Here is a 19,779-nt window from a genome sequence, read left to right as displayed (position 1 = left end):
GTTATTGAACATATTCAGCAGTCAGAGGCATGGCCAACTGCTATGAGAGAGATGGGACTTCTTTACTTCTGTTCGGTTTGGCCAGGAGGAGCTGTTACGGGATGGACAGTTCTGACTGTGATAGCCTTCTCCAAGGAGGTGTTTAAAGTAAGACAGACTCATCAAGTTAATTCAGTAAACGCTTTCTTAAAGAACAAAGAAAATGTGAAACATCTGTTTTAGAAAGCATCAGTACAAACTCTTTTTACATATTGTACGCTAGGAATTGAAACCTGCAGATAAATTTTGTTTTAAGGTTGTGTCTCAGACAGAAAAAGACATAACCATGTACCTTCGGTTGAAGAAGAACCTGAGCCTCCCAGAAAAACACTCAGATTAGATGGCAGCTCGAGAGATCTCTGGTCCAATCCTCTGCCCCAAGCAGGGCCACCTTTGGGATCAGACCAGGCAGCTCAGGGTTTTCTGCAGTCAGGTCCCAAAAACCCTCAAGGACAGAGTCTGCACAACCTCATTGGACAACCTGCTCCACTGCCTGCTTATCCTCATGGGGAAACTTTTTTCCATGTATTAACCCCAGCCTCCCCTTTTCCAAGCTGAGCAAGCCCAGTTCTCACACACTTTTCTCACAGTCATATGTATCAGCCCCTGACCATCTTAGTGGCTCCCCACTGGACCACTTCAGTTGATTCATATCCTTCTTGCACTGGGGGGGGGGTGGCAAAACTGCACGCAGCACTCCATATGCAGTCTAGTAGGTGCTGGGACAAGTGGAATAATCCCTTCCCTCCATCTACTGGCTGTGCCCCTGTCTGTACAGCCCTCTGCTGTCACGTTCAAGGGGTGTGACATGGTTACAGGTTACTCAAACTTGGAGCGCGGAGCTGTCCTTGCCCTCTGGTACTTGGTCAGAGTTGGGAACCCTCTGCTCAGGCTGGGTGACACAGCCTCTTACGAAAGCAGGGACGGGCTACACAGGCAGCCTCCAACCTCAGCGCTCAACCGAAGGTGCATTTTGGGGGATGACCAAGAAGTTGTGTTCTCTGCCAAGCCACGGCACACATCATGGGAAAGCACTGGGCTAGGGGCCAACTGGCAGGTGAGACATCACACTCACAAAGGTGTTTTTCCCAGAGAAAGGCCTATTTCTTCCACGTTGGGCGTGCTGACACCAGCAATTTCCCCAAATGCAGGGAACTTGACTTCATCTTTTGTGATAATGGCAAGCTCTGCTCGTGTTCTCCCTGTGAGAAAGGAGAAGAACCCATCCAACGACTCTCGTCTGGTAAGGGAGGTGACGCTTCTGGCAGACACGTAGCAAACAATTTTCAGATGTGTTGTGGGAGAAGATTGCCATCCCCTGAAAAACATAAGTTGGGACTATTTATATAGCCCAAAGTCTGCTCCTGGCCCATATCTGCAGTATTTGCATTCTATGAGATATAATTAAGGCTGGGATTCATCTATATAGTACACGAAAGGCTTAGGAATAGCAAGTCCTAACAGCATTGCATTGCAAGCTAAGGATTACATGAGACTAGGATAAAATCTGTGTACTGAGAGGAATGGCTATCGAGATTCTGAAGAATCAATGAATTTGGTTCAACAACTTTAAAGAAAGACTTTGCTAGGACACAAAACTTAAATTTTCAGAATAGTTAAATATATGCACACCTTCCATTACTGGGAGCTTTCCCACTGAAATCAACAACCCAATATTGAGTTAATGGGGTCTATTTGCAATTGTAAATTAACAGATTTAAGCACATGAGCGTTTGAAGGCTGGGGATTGAACTCGATTTAACCAAACCAGAGAACTATTAAATCAGCTGTTGTAAAGACATTGTTTCTTTTGTCAGCACCTTGACAACAAACTGCATGCGGGCTCCCCAGATCACAAATATTTCTAGTGATACCTCTCATGATTGTGTCACAGGTTACAAAACAGCTAGGAGCTGGAGCTGGGGTGACAGAGATTGGCAGCGGGGGGTGGGGGTGGTGTTCTGAGCATGTTACATGCCTAGAATGTATTACAGACACAGGCAAATAATTCATATTGTCTGGCCAGGATTCTCCTACTCCAACTGCCTGTGCAAGAGTACTAACCTTGCCCTCACAAACTGGATAGTCACTAATCCTGCACAGGATAGTGCTGTAAAATTAAAAAAAAAAAAAAAAAAAAAAAAAAAGAGCTGGCACACACAAATATATTGATTTCTAAATGTTACCAACCCTCTCTCTAAAATCTGCAAAAATCAAACATAAATGATCTTCAGCAAATTCACTAACTGAGGCTCTGCTGCCCTCTGGCAAAAAATGTGCTGAATAGCACAACACTTCCACATTGCCATGACAGCAGCAGTTGGCTGCTGTTACTGATCAAAATTCACACATCTAGCAGTAACTGACATTGTAGGTATTCTGGCCTTGTTGGGAAGAAACCATGGGATTAATAAATCCATGGGCTTTCTAACACTGCAAATTACAGCTGAAGTTACTTTTATTACTGTAGTGTTCTGAGTAAGGCTGACGTAAAAGACCTTTTATTCCTGTGCCCAAGTAAGCGCTGCAGGTTTTCCTGGAATCAGGAAAAAATCCTCCTCTCAACTACATGTGGAGCAGAAATCCACAGCGCCAGTATTGCAGGGATCTCTGTTCTTCTCCAGCAGAGAATAACCTGATTCTCCCAATTTCAATTTTATATGGCTTTGCCATATTGAAGTACTGCATTAGAAGCTTGCAGAATTTCTTCAGAGCAACGCATACACAACATACCACAGTGAGTTTTATTAGTTCTGTTAGCAGAGGTTTCTTTTCTCCACATGTAAACTGCGCACAGCAGTACATTAAGCATCACTCTGCAGAAGTAATTGTGATTTTGCGAATGTCTTATACCTCCCAGTGTAAGATACCCACACTTAACCACACTCAACACCCTATAGCTTTTGATTTTATATTTATAGCAATATTTATATGCACAGTAGTTTCATTTTCCATGTATCAAGTTCCACCTGTCTGTATTTGCCAGTTTTTAACCTCGATGTGTGATTATTCGATATGCCAATCAATGGAAACTGAGGCCATTTTTTCACATCAGAAAAAAATGGACACGGGAGCTGTGAACTCAAGAGTTTTCCTTCCTACTAGTAATTCTGGTGTGACTTTGGGAAGTCAATACAGATAGAGAACAGCACTGAAGTTAATTGTGATGCTTTCTATGGCTCTCGCTGTACAGCCACAGTGAGAGGCTGCAGGAGATCAGGTAGGTCCCTCACATCTCCTCCTGGGCAGACTACTAAGGTGGCTGGCAAAGATGGGCTGCAAGGGATCCTGGCCCTCCTGATACAGCACGAAGGCTGAAGAGAGGTCCCTCCAGTTTCCAACACTTTTACTCGGAGAGACCGTCTTCAAAAAGGCCAGCAATCTTCTGCCACCTGCCATCAAACTTGCAGCTTTTTAGCCAACACGGCAACCTCTGAGGGCAGCCTGACTGACTTCTAAGGACGCCCCCAGCCCAGATAAAACCGAACCCCTAAGGGCCCTGCACATGAAAGACGCTACCACCACATCGCTTTCCCCCTCCAAGCCCGAGGCCAAGATTTCCGCAGGGAGGCCGCGGGCTTTCCAGCAGAGGCCGTGCGGAGCTGGGCAACCAGACTCGGCACGGGCAAGCGCCCTGGCCGCCGAGGACGTGCCGGGGTCCGGGCGCTGCGCGGTGATTTCCACCCCCTCCCGACGCCCCCGAGCCGTTGGTGGAACACAAGCCGATGGGGGCGCCGACCCGGGGGGGGGGGGGGGGGGGCGGGGGCTCCGCTCCGACCCGCCCGCGCCCCCGCAACGGCGCCGCTTCCACACACACCGCACGCGCCTCCCCGCGCCTCCCCTCCCCTCCCGCCTCGCTCCGCACTCGCGCGCGGCGCCGCCACGTGACGCGCAGCCCGCGCTCGCGCCGCTGCCTCGACACAAGATGGCGGCAGCGACGGCCTCTGGGAAAGGAAGCGGGAGGAGTGGCGGGCCACTCTAGCCCCGGCTCTCTACGCTCCCCGCCGCGCACGCTCTGTCCTCCACCACCGCCTCCTCTCTATGGTCGGGCGGTCGCTCGCTGTTGGCGGGCGGGCGGCGGCGGCGGGCGGGCGGCAGGGGGCGCTGTGGCCGCCGGCGCGGCGGGTATCATGCTCAGGGAGCCGGGCCTGGGCCGCGGCGCGGGGCGGCGGGAGCGGGCGGCGCCGGGGCCGGTGCAGGGCGGCGCGGGGGGTCGGTGCCCGGCGGGATGTTCCGTAAGGCGCGGAGGGTGAACGTGCGGAAGCGGAACGACTCGGAGGAGGAGGACGAGGAGCGCGACGAGGAGCCGCCTCAGGAGCCGGCGCCGGCGGCTGGAGCGGGGGGGGAAGGGCCCGGCGAGGCCTCCATGGCGCTGGCGGCGGGCACCGGGCTCCTGCCGCTGCCTGCCGGCTGCGTGCCCCTCGCCCTGCCCGGCAGCCCTGCGGCCTTTGCCTGCGCCGCGAGCTACGGCGCGGCTCTCGGTCTGGGGCTGGGCCTGGTGGGAGGCGAACGAGCCGGCCTGGGGGCTCTGCCGGCGCCCGCCTTCCTGCCCCCGCCGCCGCCCCCCCCGCCGCAGCAGCAGGGCAACGGGCTGCCGGGCACTGGGCGCCCCAAGGAGAAGAAGCGGCCGCGGGAGAACAAAGAGGTGCCGCGGGCCAGCCTGCTCAGCTTCCAGGACGAGGAGGAGGGTGAGGCGGGGGGCTTTCCGCCCCGCGGGCACCGGGGCTGCGCGGCCTTCGGCGCGTTGCTTGCGGGGGTGGGAGGGGACCCGACGCCGATCTGCCTGCACCGGGACTCCCCCTGTGGGCTGCGCGCCCGCCAGGCCGCCGAGAGAGCCGGGGCGCTTGCTCAGTTTGGTTTTTTAAGGCAGTTGGGTTGCCCCGTGCGACGTGGGGGTGATGAGGGGTCGTGTAAGAGAGCGAGACCCGGGGGGGGGTGGGGGGGTGGGGGTGGTGTGTGCGGGGGGCCAGGGGTGCATGGGCAGGGAGCGCCCCATCAGCAGCCGCCCTTGGCCCCGCTCCCTTCCCGGGCCCGATCCGGCTCCTGCGGGGCCAGCGCGCTCCCAGCACCGGAGAGTAGCGGGGTGATGTCCCGCGGGTTTCATCCCGGTTTAGCGCGGCAAATTGCCTTTGCTTCTGCATTGCCCGTGCCTGGCTGTTGCACCCGTGTTGCGCTCCCTGCAGCCCGGTGGCTTTGTTGGCTTTAGCCAGACCTGGGTTTTGCGCGGTAGCAGGCACTGGGCCCGGGACCGGTGCAGCCCCCGCTGCCTCCCCCCAGAGCCTGCAGTGCTGGTTGAGGGGCATCTTTCCCGCGGCTTTGTGTCGAGTTTGCTTTCATCCGATGTGGCTGGTGTTCGCAGGTCATGTCCGACTGCCTGTTATCCTGGCGAACTCCATATGAAGCCACTGGTGGTTTATTGAAGAGTTAGTTCGTCTAGCCGTCCACAAGGTTTATTAGATTAACCTTCACAAATAGTGGAAAAAATGGTTGAGTAGTTGCTGGACCTCAGCTTTTGTAAAAATAACATAGTCGTGTTTGTACAATACTTCAGCTAGTAATTCTGCTGAATTCCAGCAGATACTGCACTCTTGAATTGGTCCATTCACACTCAGATAATCTGATTATGGATAATAGTTATTATGTATTAAAAATAATCAAAAAACGATCAAAACCCACTCTTCAAGCTCCAGAGTTCATTGCATCCCAGAAGTTCAGGGTGAATAAAATGAGGAGCTTGTTTTTGTGATACCTTTTGTCAGCAGGAGAGTTAGTATGAATTTTGAGTTTTGTTATAAGGAATTCTCTTGTAGTCACTGGAACTTGGATTTTAAGACTAGCGATTTGAAATCTTGACAGAAATACTGGCAACATGGAATTACACTATAAACTTGAAAAAAAAACCCCACACTTGTTGATTTCCTACATCAAACTTGGATTTTTTTTTTCTATGCTATGTAGTTCTTTACCTTATTGCATACCTTTTGGTAGGTTATAGTGCTGCAGGCATTAGAACTGGTAATACAACCAAAACCAGCCATTCCCTTACTCATTAGTTAGGTGTATGTGTGGCTGTGAAAAGACTGTTGACCTAAAATGTTGGGGCTTCATGTTGTTTTCTTCCAAATTTGGAGTCATAGTGAAGGATCAGCTGTATTTTTTTTTGTTGTTTGGTTTGTGGTTTGGGGTTTTTTTGTAAAAGATTACTGTAGTCAGATTACTGTAGTCAGATTACTGCAGGCCATGTGTGTACACTTTTGTGTAACTTCTGCCTTGCTTTTCTGTAACCATGCTGTGAGCGGGATGAGTACACTTGAAAATGACCACAAAAAGATGAGATGGACATGGGTCCACATGAAATGATGTGGGGCTGGTTTTGTTGCAACAGAGCAAGTGTAAAGTCACACTGAATTATGTTGTTAGTGACATTTATTTAAAATTCTAGGTAGAAAGTTAAGAGATTTAATAGGTAAGTATACTTCTTGGCAGGTCTAACATAATGTTTTCTGACTTCTCTTTTAAAGAAACCGAAGAAGTTTTTAAAGTGAAGAAATCAAGTTACAGCAAAAAGATCGTAAAACAATTGAAGAAAGAATACAAAGAAGATCTTGAAAAATCAAAAGTTAGAACAGAGGTCAATTCTCCAACAGATGGTAACTGCAAAACTAACAGTCACTTTTGTAATGGCACAGATTAAGTATTGTAAATACAAACTAGTTGTTTTCAAGATGGATTGTTAGTGTTTTTAGAGGATTTAGCATTTAGAACTGAAGGGAAGCATGCATTAGATGTGTTCGTTTGAACCTTACAAATGCCGTCGTGAAGCTGGTAGAGAGTTCTCTGATTCTCTCTCGTCAAAATGAATGTAGAAGGATGAAATTTCTCAGCTAGGTGTACGGTTGTCAGTAGACCTCAGTAGCTTCTGTATTTCAGCTCTGTTTATGTCAGGTGAGTTTTTCCTATTGAATTAGGAAGGAATTTAATTAGCGTAGAACTGTGTCTGGTGCTTATCTGACAGAACGTGTCCTTGTAACGCATCTTCTCGAAAAGGGGAGTTTTGGGGTGAGCAGAGTGGTGTTCTTTGTTGTTAAGTAAGTTATTCAACAGCTGCCTGATTTGGGACTTGGACCTTTAGAGTAGACTTGATGATTAAGGTGACAGGATGAAAGTGTTGGAGCAGAAGGATCTCTGAACAATGTGCAGTCCTCCAGAGCTTGCATAGACCCTGGGATTTGAATTTCATTGTACTTCTGCTATTGGTTTTGGGGAAGCTCTTTGGTAAAATGGAATTATTCCTCTTCCAGTTAGGTTTTTGTGTAGAGTAATAATCTACGACTCTATGAGCACAGGTTGAGAGGCTTGTCATCAAAAAATTGTGATGATAGAGCTGAAGCATATGAGAGTTGAACAGAGTCCTTTGCAGAAAATTTCCCTTTTTTAAGTTAATTAAGTTAGCCTTTTAAAAATCTTAAATATTTTAAAAAGGCTTTGTCTGCTTTTAAAAAAACCACAGATTTTTGCTTATTAGAAACTTTTAGTTGACTGTGCAGTGGTACAGGGTGTGAGAGGAACAGAAATGATTGTTTGTGGCTAATGATCAGGTGATCTGTGAAAACCTGGGTCTTAATTCTTGCTTCTGTCACAAGGATCCTTAAAAAATTGCATTTCGCATATGGCTAGCATGTGCTTGTTTTCTGTTGGTCTGTGTTACAGTCCCTGTAATTGGTTTGCTTATAGTGCAAAGACCTCATGGCTGCTACTGAGTCGGGAATCTGGATTTTCTGAACAAATGCTGAAGTCTGAAAACTCAGATATGTGCAGCTTGGATTGGGTAGCTGGATTTAAAACGTATTTTTACATGACATTTGTACGTGCTGCCTGTATCTTTATGTTACCCACCTAATGTAGGGTAATGTTGCACCGCTGCCCAAGAGGAAAATGAAAGGGTTCTTTTGAAATGAGTGTTCTTTTGGAAAGATTTGGTGTAACACAGGCAATACTTTCTAATTACACATGTAAGAGACTGTGTGAAGGTTGCACATACGATCTTCGTTGTTGAGTTCTCTCACTTTTTTAATACTTGGCAATACAGAGAATGTTTAGTGGTTGTTGAGGTGTCTGCTGTCTCAAATTTTATTTTGAGAGGATGTCAGTGACTTAATCACGATTAAGGAGGCATATTTCACTGGGTCTCAAACAGTCAAATTATCATTCAACATTTTCATTTGATTTTTGCTTCTGGTTGTTAGATCTTAAAAAAAATACTTCTGAGTGATCTTTATAAAAGGAGTAAAACATGGGCTTTGTTGTCTTGCCAGTTGAACCACCGCTAGAAAAGTCAGGACAGATTAAGGATATAGGTCAAGAAGATGGGACTGCAAACAGTGAGCATGGTGAAGAAGAAATGGAAGTTGAAAGTGAGAAGGAAGAAGAAAAACCAAAGGCTGGTGGTGCTTTTTCAAGTGCTCTGTCATCACTGAATGTTCTCCGCCCAGGTTGGTTATTGTAATTTGTCTGATATGTTAACAAACACTTTAGCTAATGTTTATGGGAGACTAATGTATTTGAGAGATTAGGAAATATTTTCCAGCAATGTATCCAGCATCTGAGAATTCAGGAAACTTGTATTTTCCAAATTTTAATTTTACAAGCCTTGTAAAAAAAAAAACCACGTTGTACTGCAGAATGCTTTATCTTGATGTCAAAAGCAGAATTTGTGTCTCAAAGTGATGACCAACTGTAAGAAAAAACTAGATTTGGAATAGATGACAAGACAAATTTTAACTGCTTTCAATTAAAATTCTGTCTTTAGTTCAAGTGTCTCAGTTACAGGTATGCAAGATATCTGAAATGTTTTCCTGTCCTATTTTGTCTGATGAGGTTCTACTCAGGCCCTGAGGCCAAAGAAATCAGTCTGACAAAGTATTTTTGAAACCAGTTTACTAATTGTTAGCTAACTTGCAGTAGCCTGCTCGCCAAATAGAAGAAGAATGCCTCGGGTCCACAGACTTGGCCATATTTCAAGGGAAAAAGAATTTCCTAGTTGACTCCCAAATAATTTTTCCTTTTAGGGGTAATTGCAAAGTGGTGCGATATGTACATTATTCCATCTCCAAAGGTATTGCTGGCTTGAGTGGAGTATCTCATGTCAAGTATAAAGAGAATCTAAATTTAACCTTTCGTGCATGCCTAATCAAAGTAGTGGTAAAAATTATTTATGTTTCAAAAAAAAATTATTTTGGGGTACCATTGGTTATATGATTTATGTCAGTTGCATTGATTTTGTGCTAGGGATTTTAGATTTTTTTAATTAAATCTGCTTTTCTTGTTTCTTCTTGATTGTACAGTCTTCTCATATTAGCTTTGTCCGGTTTGATATCCTCTTAATCGCTGAGCTGTCATCTGTTGAAATGGCCAATGTTTTTTCTTTCCCCAAAATAAGATTTCTTGGGAGCAATATTGGAACAGAAAACGACACAGTCAAGAACCCTGTTTTTTTCCTCCCGTTGCAATAGTCAAGTCCTGTAAAAGGCTTCCTCTTCTTTAGGAATATTTCCCATAGGAACATCAGGCTCCTGCTCTTTTGGCATGTGAGCTACTGGAAGCAGAGCCAAGCTTTTTGGGAAAGATCCCAGCTTTGAAGGTTTCTGGTCAGAAAGTTTGCATGTGCATCTTTTAAGTTGCTTGCAAATGTTTCTGAGTGTATGGATTCTTTTCCTCTCACGTTTTTTTCTGTTTGCGAAGATGATTTGGTAAGGTGACAGAGATGAGTAATAGGAAGTCATAATACCTCTTTTATTCCAGTGGTTGTTTAACAGTGCAAACATCTGTCTCTAGGAGAAATTCCAGATGCTGCTTTTATTCATGCCGCTAGGAAAAAGCGTCAAATGGCTCGTGAACTTGGAGACTTTACCCCCGTTGACAGTGAACCAGGTAAAGGCCGCCTTGTTCGAGAAGATGAAAATGATGCCAGTGATGATGAAGATGATGACGAGAAGAGGAGGATAGTTTTTACAGTGAAGGAAAAATCCCAAAGGCAAAAGATTGCTGAGGAAATAGGTAAAAGCTTTTTAGAAGGACAGCTGATAAACGTTCATACTCTTTTCACTGCAAGTGCTCCCATTCAACATTTTAAACAACTTGTTTTTCAAACAGGCATGAATCTGGAGTTGTATTCCATTTGTAAGGAAAAGTTCTGCATAATGGAATCTATGTATAAGATTTTGAGCACAAACTGTGTTTGTGTGCCTAGAAGCACACAACTGTACTCAGTCTGGTAGAAACTTACGCTAAGGATCGACTAGTATTGTTCCTGTACTTTGTTTTTTAGAAGATATAATGTGAAAAGAAAAACATTAGTTCTTTGGTATAGCATTCTTCTTGCTGACAAGCAGGTAAAATAACCTTTTGGAAAAGGAGAATTAGTAAGATATATAGGATTTCAACAGTAGAAGGTTGTACCAGCAGTTAATTGCAAATTTACCCATTAGATTTTTTTAAGTGGAACCTCTGTGAGAATAATTCACAGGCTAGCATCCTTAATTCCTCGTGAAAAGAGAATGCACTGAGATGTTCCCACTGAAGCATGATCTCTCAGATTTTTGAACTCATGATGCTTACTATGAATACATTATCTTCTTTTTGTTACTGGTCTGTTTTACTCGTATTAAGGTATTGAGGGAAGCGATGATGAAGCACTGGTGGCAGGGGAGCAAGATGAAGAGCTCAGTAGATGGGAGCAAGAACAGATACGGAAAGGAATCAACATACCTCAGGCATGTATTTAGTTGTGAACTCTTTTTGTTGTTTTGCTTTGTTTTTTTCTTCATATATTGGCTAAATCCATTACAAACTAGTAGTTTACAGAAGGCTGTTCCATCTGAGAAGTTGAACATGTAACTTCTGGTATTCTTTAGAGAGAAATGAGAGGTCAGATTTTAAGTGTACAGTGGTATCTGTTTCATTAGTCTCTCTGTTCTGGGTAGATACTGATTGTTTGTGGTGCTGTTAACCAGCATTTATTTACAGCCTAAAACAGAGCTAGGAAAATTGCACTTTGAAGAGACCTCTGTTCTTGTTTATCGTTGGGTTTGTAGAGTATGTAAACAGAGTGTGTTTCTTTGTTTCTGTATCTTGTGTTGCAGCATGGAGTTGGAATTTGTAGCAAGTTGTGCCATATGTTGTCTGTGCATTCATAGTGAAGTTGCCACTAGGTTGAAGAAGATAGTTTTTTTTTTAAAAAAAGATTTCAGCAAAAATCACAACCAAACACACTGACTCTAAGAACCTATGTAATTCTATTAAATATTATTAGTGAAATTTAGTATGCTCCCAAACAGTTGGTTATTGTAGGAGTTACAGGCTGGTTAAAGCTGTCATTTAATAACTTGTTGTAAGTATAAATATTTAGAATTGTAATGATACTAAGAGTTTGTCTATTTAAGAAGGTGCTTCTGAGGAAATTTTTCTTCCGCTTTGGGTGTTGGAAGTTCTACACTTAAATCCACTTAATAATTACATTTGGTAAATGTACCTGTTTACATTTTTCACTTTATAACACTTGAGATGAGAAAAAAAATAGGTTTCTCCTTTGAAGTCTAACGTAGTTCAATGGTATTTCCTCTCCCATTAGGTTCAACCAAGTCAGCCTGCTGAAGTGAATAATCTGTACTACCAGAACACTTACCAGACACTGTCTTATGGTTCATCATATGGCATTCCATACACTTACGCTGCGTATGGATCATCGGAAACCAAGTCTCAAAAAACAGATAATACAGTTCCTTTCAAAACTCCCAGTAATGAGATGACTCCTGTTACTATTGATTTGGTAAAGAAACAGCTTAAAGACAGGTAGGACAGACCATCTTTTTAGACCTAAAGACCTGTCCCCTAGCTTTCTGTTCCTCAGGCATCTTTTAGTCTCGGTGAGCAAACACAGAGTTTCATCGCTGGAAAAGTACTGACTGACACATCCATTAAAAAAAAGTAATAAAAAGGCAAACCAAAAAAGCTCAAAGTGAAGATGACGTTGACACTTTGTTCGAAAATCTCCTTGGATTGCTTCTCTGGAAGTGAAGCTTTAAATATGAGGCCATTGATCTTGTTGAAGACAGGTCTGACTTGCATCTTCTGGACACTGCACAGTCTTATAGTCAAGAATTTAAAGGCCAGTGAGGTGTTTAGTTTGTCAAGTTGCATTCTTTTAAACTGTGAATCAGATTTTTCCCCTTCAGTAGATAAATAATTTAGTGTATACAGGGACTTTTTGGTTTAAACACTGTAATCTGCTCGTCAGGTACGCAAAAGATCCTACTGAATGAACAACCCAATTGCAGTGAGAGATCATTTGTAGTGAACAACTTGCACTTTACATGTCTTCAAAATTGGTTTGTATGCCCCTTGTAGTGTTACAGCCTTTGACAGTGAATCAAGTTAGTAGAGGAATAAAACTGCTTTGTATAAGCTATAGTTCTCTCCGCCCCAGCCCCAAAACCTTTCCTCCCAGTTTTGCTTGAGGGCCAGCCTTGCGCTATTCTGAGTGCTATCAACTCCTGTAAAAATTTGTAGGAGTAGGCAGTGCAATGCACTCAGCATAGTCTAGCAAATTAATTTTTGAGAGGTTGGAGCTAGATGATCTTTAAGGTCCCTTCCAACCCAAACCATTCTATGATTCTAAACCGTTAGCCTTGCTGTTTTTGTAGAGAGGGGAGAAAGTGACCAATGAAAGTTAGAGAATATGTCTTTGCACTATTTCTCATATATAGACTTGGTACTTTCACTGTCTTGTTTAATATCTCAACAGCCTGAAATATATAGACTTTTGGATGTAAATTTGCTATTTATCCGTTGCCCTTCAGGTTGGACACTATGAAAGAATTGCACAAAGCTAATCGGCAGCAATATGAGAAACATCAGCAAAGCCGAGAGGACTCTACCAAGGCAATTGAAATATTAGAAGGGTCTTCTGGGGGTATTGGTGAACAGTATAAGTTTTTGCAAGAAATGCGAGGGTATGTCCAAGACTTGCTTGAGTGTTTCAGTGAAAAGGTAAGGATGCAAAAACATTCATCTCTTTTACAAAAAAAAAAAAATAGGGACTCTCAATACATGCCAAACACCACATCTCCCTCTGTTTTTGAAAAAAGTCCCCTGAGAACATACTCTTCGAAAGGTTTGGTTATTGGAGGCTCTCTTTCACAGTGTAAGAGAACACTGACTTTAGATCGCCTAAAGCCACTTTTAGATTATATATGTCTAGGATTTTGGTAGATATTCTGACTTTTCAGTTTCACTTAAATACTGGTTTTTACTTGTATTGAATACCAGGTTAACAGAAATAAGGGCTGAATTACAACATTGCTAGTTTCTGGAATGCTTTGTGAACACAGGAACAAAGATTTGTATTTTGTGTGTTGTTATTATAAGCTTCCTCCTGACAGGCAGTTTCACGTACTTGGTATTACTCTAGTATCTGAAGGAGAAAAGTTTTAAAACTAGTACTTGAAGACACCCAAACTTAAGAATATACTTCTCTCATGTAGTGTGACACTTTCATCTATGTCTAACTTGAAAGCTTAGTTTTTCTTTCTTAGGTTATTCATTATGCTTTAATTACTTTCTTAGCTGTAAATATAACAGGAGCTCCTGAATATATAGATATATATTTGGGGTTTATATATATATATATGTATATATATATATAAAAATATAAAAAATACAGAGGAGCTGTAAAATTCAGTTAGCAGTACATAGGCCATTTTGTCATTGTCTTCTGACTTGAGCACTGTAGTATAGTACCTTCTTAATACATTAGCTGTCAGAATTACTCGAGTTGTTGAAGCTACTGCTTATCTAGCTTATTAGGTGTGGGAGAGGAATATAAAAGCATTCTGGTTGCTACATGGTTAGACATTAATTGTCCGGTATTGGGTGGTGTTGGTTATTGGGAGAGTTCCATCTTCAATCCCGTGAGCTGGAGAGTAACTGCCATGAACAAACCCAGGAAGTGTGGACCAGTTAATTCACCCAGCTAATTGATTAGTTACAATAGATGTTGTTCACTGAAGAAGTAGTATTCCTGAGTCTATATTGGCATTAGCTGTTGAGGGGTAGTAAAGGTACTTTCCTTTGTAGCTCTAGTCAGTGCCGGTTGCCCAGATGCCTGAATTCTTGCTTAAAGAAAACTTCTTATATTATTTCTCTGAGATTCATTTGTCTTTCAGAAGACAAGTTAAATACCTGTATCTCTCTTCAGCATTTGCTTTCTAAAGACCTCTTATTAAATTTCTTTTGTGATAACTATAAGCTATGTCTGGAAGTTCTCTTTGATAGCCCATGCCGTCTTGTTCAAATATTTTCTTTAAACAAGTTGTTCTAGAATTCACCATTCTGAGTATAAACCAAGCCCTTTAGTCTCCCAGATTTTGTGTAAACCAGGAAAGCTTACTGTTAACTAATAGTGTAACAATTTCAGTTCAGTTCGTAGCAGGGTTATTGACCTATCTAGCTATACTAGTAAGTAAATCAGTCCCAGCCATTATACTGAAAGTTAGCTGCTGATAATTTAACAAACAAGCTTGTTAAAGTTGCTTTCTTACGATATACCTTTGTTTTCCTGGTAGTTGGTCTTTGAAGTCTTGTACACCTGGACACTTTCCTCTCCCTTCCCACCCTCCCCATATCCCACCTGCCATGCCAGTCCATTGAACTTTTAAGATGTGATTTTTATCATCTCATGCTTCTTACGGGCATTCACAGTTTTCCTGTTTTCAGTTGGAGGCTGCTGCAGTACCTGTATGTACAATGAGTTGCAAAATTAGGAGGTGACGTGGTCAGTTAAACAGGAGCATTACTTTTTTTTTTATGTCCTATATATTCCTCAGTTCTTTGGCTGGATAATCTGGTATGGAATTCAGTGCTTTCAGCATGACAAAAGTACTATCAAATTCAAAACCAGTAACTCTCAGGACCCTGCAGTGTTTTCTAAAAAGGGAAAGGGAGGAGATGAAATAAAGTAATAAAATCAATAACAGTTTTTATTTAAATAAAATAACAAAATGCAGGAGGACAGTAAATTCTTCTTATCTTTTGAACATAGAGATAAATTACCTTAAGCTTTTTTCTAGAACCTGTGACCCTGAGTACTTAATTTTTAAAGCGTGTGTGTTTATAATATAATGTATGTAGTTGTTACGATTGTAATGTACATAAACATATAAAATGTGTGTCCATATGCATAATAACAATATTGTGTGTGTGTGTAGGTATACACATACCTATATGAACACATATCCTAGATACGTGTAAAGCCAGGTCCTTCCCTATCCTTTCAAAGATGAGACTTTAATGCTTTCTCTTCATTTTATTAGGACGAGTCATGGTTTAAGTCAAATTCGCATTGGTACTGATCTGAATGAGAAGTGGTTTGCTGAAGGAGCACTAATGGGTTCACAATATATTTGCCCACTCCAAAATTGGAGTCCATTCCCCTAGAGTTTTCTTGTATGACTATTGACTTAGTTTCAGAGAGCAAAAAATATCATTGTAAATTAGACTCTCTTCCCCATACCATCTTATTTCTGCACCTATTCACTATGCTCAGCCTTTCATGACCCAAAGCCAAGCAAAACCATTTTGTTTGTATTCTGTTTTGAAGAGATTCTGAACATTAGAACATTGGTAAGGTGCAGTGGAGGCAGCTATTACACAAATTTTAGAAACAAGCAATAGAAATGTCAAATCCTCTATGATTTTCTTTTTTCCCATAAATGATAAAACCAATGGAGCAGAAGGTGCTTGCGTGACTTCCTTCACAAGTAATTACTGTCAGAATTTCGCTTTCTGAGAGGGCTAGAAAGTGGAAACAGTGTTTTTACATTTTGAATGTAGGAACATGCAAGGGGTAGAGAAAGATTAAATTGTTCCGAGCTTATCTCTGACAGCACAGTTAGATGAACTGTTATTTTACCTGCAAAAGCAAATTATCAAAACATACTGTATGTGCCAGAGAGGAGGACTGTAGATTAAAATTATCTTTGTCATCTAAATGTTCAGAGAGCTTTTCGCTTTTCCTCTTACGCTATTCACAGTGAAAGTGAAGGAGAAAAAAAACCAACAAACACTGAGTTTAAGGTATGGACTAAAGAAAACACAATAAATGAGAGCTGTAACTTTATAGTAGTCAGTGAAATTGTCAGTTGCTCACCAACCACAGTATTTATTATAGCTTCTAAGTTTCTTGTGTTTTAAATAGGAAATACTTTGAGTGGATTCATATGCCTAAATACATAGCAGGATTTTTTAATCCTGAGGCAATTATAGAAAGAACCTTTACAGATGCTTTGAAAAATTTTCATTTAACTTTTCAATTTTAGAATTTCCTTTACATGCTAAAGAGAAGAAGCTGTTTTCTATGGTAAAGTGCAGTAAAACTAGTATTTTATTTTTTTCAAAATTATTATTTCTGTTTTCCAAATTGTCTTAAATTCAGAATATACACTTCCAGCACTGGGATATTCCCTCCTCCTATTTCTCCTTAGTCTGTTTTCTCCAGAAGAAAGTTCTACGTATTTTGATTTGGTGCAGTTTCATTTTAATCCCTGTAGCCGAGTTTATACCACAAAGAACTAATATTTCTTTCCTTTTAATATCTCCTCTGATGTGCACATCATTCTCAGATAGCTGAGATGACCCTGTAACTAGAATCTCATAATCTTATATTTTACTGGAGGAGGTTCTTTAATAGCTGCTGAGTCATATTCTAAAGTATGTCAGGAAACAATTTCTGATTTTTATCTTTTATTTTGAAAAAAAACTTAATCCTGGATAGTAGGCAGCAATGAAATATTTGAGCTAAAAGACTGGAAGACTGTGGACTAAGCATATGTCTCGGAGGTAAGGAGGCTATGGCTTAAGCATTCATACCAGAAGGACTTGCCTTTCCAAATTATGAGATCGTGAAAAGTTCTGGTTTGCATTTGAATGTTTATAATCTAATTTTAACTTGTCCTGGGAAATGAATTTTTGCAAAAGTGAGCAGTGAATCTGCTATTTAATGTCAGGAAATTCCTAGTTGTTATAACATCATCTATTTTTGTTATACTTGGTACTGACGTTTATTCCACTTAAAAAAAAAAAAAAAAAAAAAAGTGGCAGGTCTTATCTGACTTAAGTCTATATCATTCAAAAGTTATACTTAATGCATAACTTACATGAATTGTACAATTTTAATTTTAACGATAGGCTAGAGTAAGATTTTACTGATTTGAATTACCTGTTGGCATAACGTGTTTATGCACTGTTTTATTGCATTCCAGTAATAATATTTCAGCATATGCTAATAAGAGTTAGAGCAAAACAGTACCTGCTGGCTTCAGGAGGTTAGATCCATGCTTTGTTTTTTCACTGTATATGGTCAGGTTATTTTCTTATTAAAGTGTAAACTACTACTACATTCTTGTTTAAAGAGAGGAAACATGGAGGTCTGAGAACTGTAAGCACTGTAACACAATATCTAATGCACTTGGTAGAGAAAACAAGAATACTCAAAATAACATTTCACACTCTCTAAAATGGTTACCTTACTGTGCACACTCACTCACTCAACACAGTTTACTTTCAGAATGCTATTGCTACGGTTGAAAGCTGTCAGCGTTGTTAAACGCATGCACTTCCTTCACGTTGAAATACTTACTGGTCCAAACGATACACATGGGTGAAAGGAAACAGTTTGTGCTGCTAAAAGTACAGTGACAGCATTATGCTTCGGATTAGTGTGGTACCCCAGAAACTAAGCACCTGAAGAATTTGGTATTACGTAGTGTGTTGTATTTTTACAGGTGCCTCTGATTAATGAACTTGAATCTGCAATGCACCAGCTGTACAAACAGCGAGCTTCCCGCCTTGTCCAAAGACGACAAGATGATATTAAAGATGAATCTTCGGAGTTTTCAAGCCATTCAAGTCAGTCCATCTTGAAGGTTTTTATTATTCATTAAACAACCTTGTTTACTTAGTATGGCTTAATTTAAATGTAAATGTTTAAAGTATGATTGTCTTAAACTTCATCCTTACTCTTGAGATAGGTAGAAGGAAGTTTGCATTAAAAGTTCTCTAATCTGTTTTGTTTTAAACTCAAAGCCAGTCTAACTCTGACTTCATCTCTCCATTCTGTTGCTCTTAACTATATTTTCTCTTTCCTAGCACTGAAAATGTACGCATGGTGGCAGTGATAGTAGTGGTAGCATGTGACTCCCAATTTTCTTCTTATGTCAGGACTTTTTTTCTTTTTTTCTCTTTATTTTTTTAACCTACTTGAATCTATAAATTTCCTGTAACATCTCCAGTTAACTCTGTACAAAGCCATGAAGCACTGGGCTAAAGCTAACTTCTGTCTAATACTCTATTTTGTAGGCAGCATAAGTATTTCATTTCAGACACTTAACTGGTAGAGCTAAGGAACTGGAAGAGACTTCTGCCATTGTTAAAATTCTGACTAATACAAAGTGACCCTATATGAAATACAGCTTAAAATTAACCAGTTAAAATACCTGCTTACTGTGAGTGTGTGGATGGGGGATTGTCATTGGAGAGTTTTCTTGTGGTGATTACTCTTCAGTATGTAAAACTCTACAAAAGTATAAATGTTAACTTGGTTGGAAATATACGTTCCTTGGAGGAGGTTTTATTCAGCATGTTAAATGACAGGTAAAATACCATATTAATAGTAGTCGTCTTCTGCTTTGGAGAGTTTCCCAGTTTTAAAATGGCTTTCTGTCTGTCCTATTACTGACCTAAAATCCTGTAATACGCACTATTTCCTATTCTGTCACAGTGTGTCCAGAGATGAAATTTTGTTAATACCATTAGATAGAACTTAATGAGAGTGATAAAATGTTATGGCATCAGAGTTGGCCATCCCTTTACAGAGTGGTTAGCATGCGTACTCCCTTTAGGACTTTATAGAACCATAGAATGGTTAGGGTTGGAAGGGACCTTTAATGATCATCTAGTTCCAACCCCCCTGCCATGGGCAGGGACACCCTCCACTGCAACAGGTTGCTCAAAGCCTCATCCAACCTGACCTTGAACACTTCGAGGGATGGGGCATTCACAGCTTCTCTGGGCAACCTGTTCCAGTGCCTCACCACCCTCAGAGTGAAGAATTTCTCCCTTAGATCTAATTGAAACTGCCCCTCTTTCAGTTTAGAGCCATTACTCCTTGTCCCTATGTGCCCTTGTAAAAAATCTCTCTCCAGCTTTCTTATAGGCCCCCTTTAAGTACTGGAAGGCTGCTATAAGGTCTCTCCTTTATTTGGAGCCCCAGGCATCACATGTAGGCCTTGCAGTTTTACCATGAAATGCTGTTGTGAGAACTAGAAACCTAATGTACTAGAAACATTTTTCTTAAAAGAATCTTAGAATGGATTATTTTAGACTTGAATTTAATGGTGGGATGGGAATCGTTGTCATTGTCTGGGTTTTAAAGGCTGGCTTTTAAAGAGAGATCTTATTTAGTATCTGAGAGTCTTGAGAATGAATTTCGCTATGTCTAGAAATAGTTTAGTTCTGTCCTTCAAATTATCACAGAAACTAGGAATCGTTGCCAGTCTTTGATTTGATGTGTGTTGCAGACATAGATGATCTGCTTTCCTTCATATACAGTGTAAGAACACTAAAGGACTAGAAGTGAATTTGAGTTTGTCTGCCAACTTTTGCTCTACTTCTGTGTAAAGACAAGTA

At 41.5% G+C, this 19,779-nt stretch overlaps 1 protein-coding gene across 3 annotated transcripts in view; it reads left to right on the top strand.

The window, feature by feature from the left end:
- The first annotated feature begins 4,169 nt into the window (after positions 1-4,169).
- Positions 4,170-19,779, top strand: part of PAXBP1 (PAX3 and PAX7 binding protein 1) — a 29,180-nt gene continuing 13,570 nt past the window's right edge. Inside the window, exons 1-9 of one of the 3 annotated variants that reach the window (XM_086617728.1) lie at positions 4,170-4,201; positions 4,234-4,727; positions 6,561-6,689; positions 8,355-8,531; positions 9,874-10,095; positions 10,708-10,811; positions 11,669-11,889; positions 12,897-13,086; positions 17,877-18,000. In XM_086617728.1, the coding sequence (XP_086473854.1) occupies positions 4,170-4,201; positions 4,234-4,727; positions 6,561-6,689; positions 8,355-8,531; positions 9,874-10,095; positions 10,708-10,811; positions 11,669-11,889; positions 12,897-13,086; positions 17,877-18,000 (1,693 nt within the window). Of the gene's footprint in view, positions 4,202-4,233; positions 4,728-6,560; positions 6,690-8,354; positions 8,532-9,873; positions 10,096-10,707; positions 10,812-11,668; positions 11,890-12,896; positions 13,087-17,876; positions 18,001-19,779 lie in introns of those variants that run through there. The other 2 variants (XM_086617741.1, XM_086617735.1) reach the window with 2 other exon arrangements.

The sequence above is a fragment of the Tauraco erythrolophus genome, chromosome 1 (assembly GCF_009769465.1).
Source record: "Tauraco erythrolophus isolate bTauEry1 chromosome 1, bTauEry1.pri, whole genome shotgun sequence".
NCBI classification, from domain to species: Eukaryota; Metazoa; Chordata; class Aves; order Musophagiformes; family Musophagidae; genus Tauraco; species Tauraco erythrolophus.
This window is presented reverse-complemented; position numbering and strand designations above follow the sequence as displayed.